Genomic DNA, 5212 nt, shown 5'->3' with positions numbered 1-5212 from the left:
GATACCCAGTTTAGAAAAATGTATCTAATATATTATCTATATGGGATTTTATTGGACATTTTTTATATTTTAAGTATTTACTTCCTTCCCATGTATTAAAGTTTTAAAATGTGGAAGGGTTTCATGCACTATATTACTTTGCTATATTCATTTGTGGAGAACATGCATCCATACACCATAATAAACACTTGGCCTGTTTAACCCCTCTACCTATTTAAATAAGTTTTATATTATTATTTAATTATTTAAATATATAAATATTTAAAATAAAATTTAAAAATAAATTAATATATAATTATAATAATATATTTTAAAATTATATAATTTAAATTTTTCATCAACATATATATATATATATATATATATATATATATATATATATATATATATATATATATATATATATATATATATATAAAGAATGGATAAATTTTATAATTTTTTATTATTTAACTCATAAATAATTTTATTAATAAAAAATAATACTATGTAATTTAATGACTTAATGGGAAAATTTTAATTTTTTATTTTATTTTTGCAGTTATAGCTTTTTCCTTTTATGATAATTTTAGCTTGATTTAAAAGTTTTTTTTAACCATAGTCAAAATTGACTTAAATAAGTTAGCGGAACATAATTTTGAATCTATCTTTTTAGTCAATTGATTAATTATAATTTTGATTATTGATTTATTTTAATTTTTATCACTAATTAAAAATAATAAATATTTAAAATCATGCTAAAATTTAAAAAAATTAAAAAATTGACTATAATAGTAAAAAGTTGAAAATTTTAAATTATTTTATCATCAAGACTAATTTAACTAATTTCTTTTAAAAATTAAAAATAATAAAAAAATTTGTGAACAAAAAATATTATATATAATACTACGAATATTTCAAATATTGTTTATACAAAATAAAATATATTATTGACAAATAAGAATATATATTGCTTACTAAAATATATATAACTAGAATAAAATAAAAGTGTTCTTTTATATGTTTGCATATTTTTTTTAATTTATATCCTTACTTTATCTTTTTTTAAATATTACACTTGCTCTTAATGAAAATTTCTATTAATTTTAAGTTTTATTATTTTACTAGTTATTTTTATCCACGCGTGACATAGACTATTTATTATTTTACTATATTTTATATTTTCATAATTACATTAAAAAAATTTTAATTAATTATAATTTTATTTCAAATTTAATAAACAAATAAGTTGATTAATAAAGTATTTTTAATTATTATTCTTTAAATTATTTCACATGTTGCAATAAAATAATAAATAAAATAAATAAAATATACCACTAGGTGATTTTTAAATGTCATTATTAAAATTTTTATATTTTAAATATAAGAAATATTTTAAAAAATATATATTTAAGCTTTTTAAATAATTTTTAATGAATATATATATATATATGTTAGCATGATTTTTTTTAAAATTACATATATAACTATAAATAACAGACAACACACATAGAACATTAATTTATAAAAAGGTTTATTGAATTTCATAACAAATGAAAATTTGCCAATTAAAAGAACCCAATTTTTTCAGGTGAATATTAAAAAACAAATTTTTACATATGAGATTATTGACATTTGTGCTCTTTATAGAAAGTATAAATGCTAACAATTTGAATCTTCGTTAATGGTTACCATAGAATTCTCAATTCTTTTTTTTTTTTTTTTTTTTGAGAAGCTCAATTCTTAATTTATACACAAAAACATACATATGTACATTCTTAATGCACTTTTATTCTTTTATAATATCTTAGAGAAAATTTTGCAGAATAAAATTATTTTTTACTTTTATTTAAATTTACAAAATAAAAAAAAAAAAAGAAATACATCAACAATCAAGTAATTATATATATATATATAAATTTTTTTGTAGGAGTTGAGAGATAGATACCCATTTTAGGAAAATGTATCTAATATATTATCTATATGGGATTTCATTGGATTTTTCCTATTTTAAGTATTTACTAAGTTGTGGTGGGGGTTGATGGACCCCCAGCTTAGATTTTTTTGCTATATATATGCGTAGAGAACATACATGCATACACCATGATAACCGCTTAGCTACTCCATCTTATAATATTTCCTGTTAGAGAGAAAATAAAAAGAAAAGTAAGAGAAGAGAAAAGAAGTGAAGAAAAATGGTTGGTCAAGCCTACGATACCAAGAACTCCGTTTCTGCTACTAATCCCACCGAGAATGTTGTTCTCTCCCAAGGTTCCATTATCAATCTCGATCAGTATGTTTCCTCTTCATATAATTTGATTTTTCTTTCTATTTCCAAACCATCTTGAAACCTGACTTTTTTCCTGAAATTCTGTTAGTTTAATTGCAAGTTTAGCTGAAACATCAATATCTTTTCTTTATCTTCTGTAGTTAAGGCTGTTGATAGATTTTATCTTCTCCAGGATGATTAAAGCTAGTTGTATCAGAAAATGCTAAATTCACGTACTTTGCGGCTATTTCCACATTAACTTGGATTTTCTTTTTATTTTATCCTGATAAGGAAGTGATTTTTCATTTGTTACAGAGGTGATCCGACAATTTTTGAGTCGTATTGGAGGAAGATGGGTGACAAGTGTACGACAGAGATTTCAGGCACTGACTGCATGAGCTATTTCAGTGATGCCGGGAACTTATGCTGGTTTCTGGAGCCACAGCTCTCCGATACGATCAAGAGGCTGCATCGTACGGTTGGTAATGCAGTGACAGAAGATCGATACGTGTTGGTGGGGACTGGCTCAACACAGCTGTTTCAGGCCGCGCTTTACGCTCTCAGTTCTCCTAGTGGGAACGAAAGCATCAGTGTTGTGTGCGCTGCCCCCTACTACTCGGTGAGACTATAGTCGAACACTGATTTTTTCCAATTAGAAGCTTTAAAATTGGTCTGACTTTGTTTAATTACAGTGATTAGATCTCGATTAGATTTAAACTAGTCAAAGTCAAACGAACAAAGATGGAAAACAATTGGGTATGGGTGGTGGGAAAACGGTGTCTCTTGCGCATTTTAATTTGATTGCTATAACCTGTGCTTCCATTTTTAAAAATGCTTGTATGGTTTAATTTGATTTCTTTCTCTTTAATTTTAGTGACAGAATGAATTGATAATTAGAAAATATTAATTGGAAATATAGGTTTTTCCTTTTATTTTTTCATCCACTTACTAAGAAAAGAATAATTCATTCTCTTTTCCCTTGAGAAATTTCATCGACTTAGTGATTATGTTGACATTGCTTGTAGTCATACAAAGAGGAGACAGAATTCCTGCAATCAGGGCTCTATAAGTGGGCTGGCGATGCATATGCCTTTGATAAGGATGGACCTTACATTGAGGTTGTCACCTCACCAAACAATCCTGATGGTGCTATCCGAGAAGCTGTGGTGAACAGAGAGGAAGGCAAGCTTATCCATGATCTTGCCTATTACTGGCCACAATACACATCCATTACTCGCCCAGCAGATTATGATATCATGCTGTTCACATTTTCCAAAAGCACCGGACATGCTGGTTCCCGAATTGGGTGAGCAACACCTGCCCTGCTATTTTTAGTTGACAGAAAATTCATACATTTAAAGGCGCGAAAACAATAAGAAATTTTCAATGATTATATGATGCTAGCAAGTTTTTTACTCTGGAAAATATGCCATATATTTGAAGTTTATCATGTTTCCTTCAACTGATTTTTTTTGTCTTTGCTTGATTAAAGATGGGCTCTGGTTAAGGATAAAGTGGTGGCCAGGAAGATGACTAAATTCATAGAGGTTAGCTCCATTGGTGTATCTAAAGAATCACAGCTTCGAGCTGCAAAGATCCTAGGAGTTCTTATTGAAAACTGCCAGCATCTTGGGACTGCTGATTCCGACAACTTCTTTGAGTACAGCCAGGGCCTCCTGACTAAAAGATGGGAGAAATTGCGAGATGTTGTTAAAAACAGTCAAATTTTCAGTCTGCCAAAGTACCCACAAAAGTGGTGCAGTTTCACTGGAAAGTACACAGAATCACGTCCTGGTAATGCAAATTATATGCTTGTATTAATTAGACTTTCCAACTCCTGTCAATTTAGGCGCATGTATATTTTCTAATCAAATGTTTTGTCTGTCTTGTATTAGGCTTTGCATGGTTGAAGTGCAAGGCGGATATAGACTTTGAAATTCTATTAAGATCACATAAGATACTGACAAGGGGTGGGGAGCGTTTCGGAGTTGGTCGACAGTACGTCAGGATCAGCTTGCTCAGTCAAGAAGAAGCATTTAACCTTTTTCTGGAGAGATTATCAGCAATCAAAGGGCAAGGCATCATCAGTGAAGAAAATCACATGTAACAAGTCATATGGTACACTTGACAGAGCAGGGATTCAGAACCACCTGAACTTTAGGCATATTAAGAAGGCATGGTAGTTTTATCCTTTTTGTTTGTAACCCCAAGGATGATAATGTAGCTTAGATTCATCCATCTGGAGGTCATGTAGGTAAACACAGTTTAAATGGTACCTTTGAATCTGCGTAAACACATTAAGTCCTAACAGGATTTCCTATAATAAACTATTTCTGCAATAATAGGGATTTCTTATCAAGCAATGGCATGCAACATAGTTTTTGCGCAATGGACATGATAAGCTAGTCTTCTTCTGCTTTGGAAACTTGGAAATTTTCATCCCTTAAATCCATAAGAACAACAATTAACTCCTTATAACAGGTTCCTAAAAAATCGCCATCAAGATATAACATTCCATAAAGAATGTCCACAAGTATGGAATAATTCTTATTTAACCTTAGAAATAATCTGCAAGAATAATAACTCTACAATGTCCAAGAATCAGCTAAGTACTGTTTACATAGACTTCATAAACTTCCTAGCCTCTGTTGATTACTTCTAGCCCAGAGTTGATTGCTTCTTCTTCTTTTAGAACATGCTTCATTAAAATATTTGTTGAACTTTACACAGTATAAAAATGGATCATCATGTAGTATGCAAAAAGCGATAGAAGTCTTCTGCACTGGTTTTTTCTAATGGACATCCACTCCAACAATAAGATACCTGTCTATGTGATGTAGAAATGATATTTGAGTGTCATACATATATCTATATGGAAAGCAAAAGCCTTGCAACTTCTGAAACTATATATTTAAACTGTGATACCAAAATGTTGAAATGTGCTTGACCTTGCAATTCTCTTCA

General features: G+C 29.1%; 1 protein-coding gene across 1 annotated transcript; it reads left to right on the top strand.

The window, feature by feature from the left end:
• Positions 1–2154: 2154 nt before the first annotated feature.
• LOC110640705 (L-tryptophan--pyruvate aminotransferase 1-like) lies at positions 2155–4357 on the top strand. Its single transcript, XM_021792144.2, has 5 exons — positions 2155–2272; positions 2564–2867; positions 3274–3554; positions 3741–4042; positions 4144–4357. Exons 1-5 carry the CDS (start codon positions 2175–2177, stop codon positions 4353–4355), a joined length of 1197 nt encoding a protein of 398 aa, XP_021647836.2. The 5' UTR covers positions 2155–2174; the 3' UTR covers positions 4356–4357.
• Positions 4358–5212: the final 855 nt, after the last annotated feature.

Source organism: Hevea brasiliensis, chromosome 7 (assembly GCF_030052815.1).
Source record: "Hevea brasiliensis isolate MT/VB/25A 57/8 chromosome 7, ASM3005281v1, whole genome shotgun sequence".
Lineage (NCBI taxonomy): Eukaryota > Viridiplantae > Streptophyta > Magnoliopsida > Malpighiales > Euphorbiaceae > Hevea > Hevea brasiliensis.
This window is presented reverse-complemented; position numbering and strand designations above follow the sequence as displayed.

What these genes read in the sequence shown, in the direction of transcription:
- LOC110640705 (XM_021792144.2), top strand. Translation starts at nt 2,175, where the DNA reads ATGGTTGGTCAAGCCTACGATACCAAGAACTCCGTTTCTGCTACTAAT. An exon ending in CATGCTGGTTCCCGAATTGG is followed by an intron (nt 3,555 to 3,740) that starts GTGAGCAACACC and finishes GCTTGATTAAAG; the next exon opens with ATGGGCTCTGGTTAAGGATA. An exon ending in GTACACAGAATCACGTCCTG is followed by an intron (nt 4,043 to 4,143) that starts GTAATGCAAATT and finishes GTCTTGTATTAG; the next exon opens with GCTTTGCATGGTTGAAGTGC.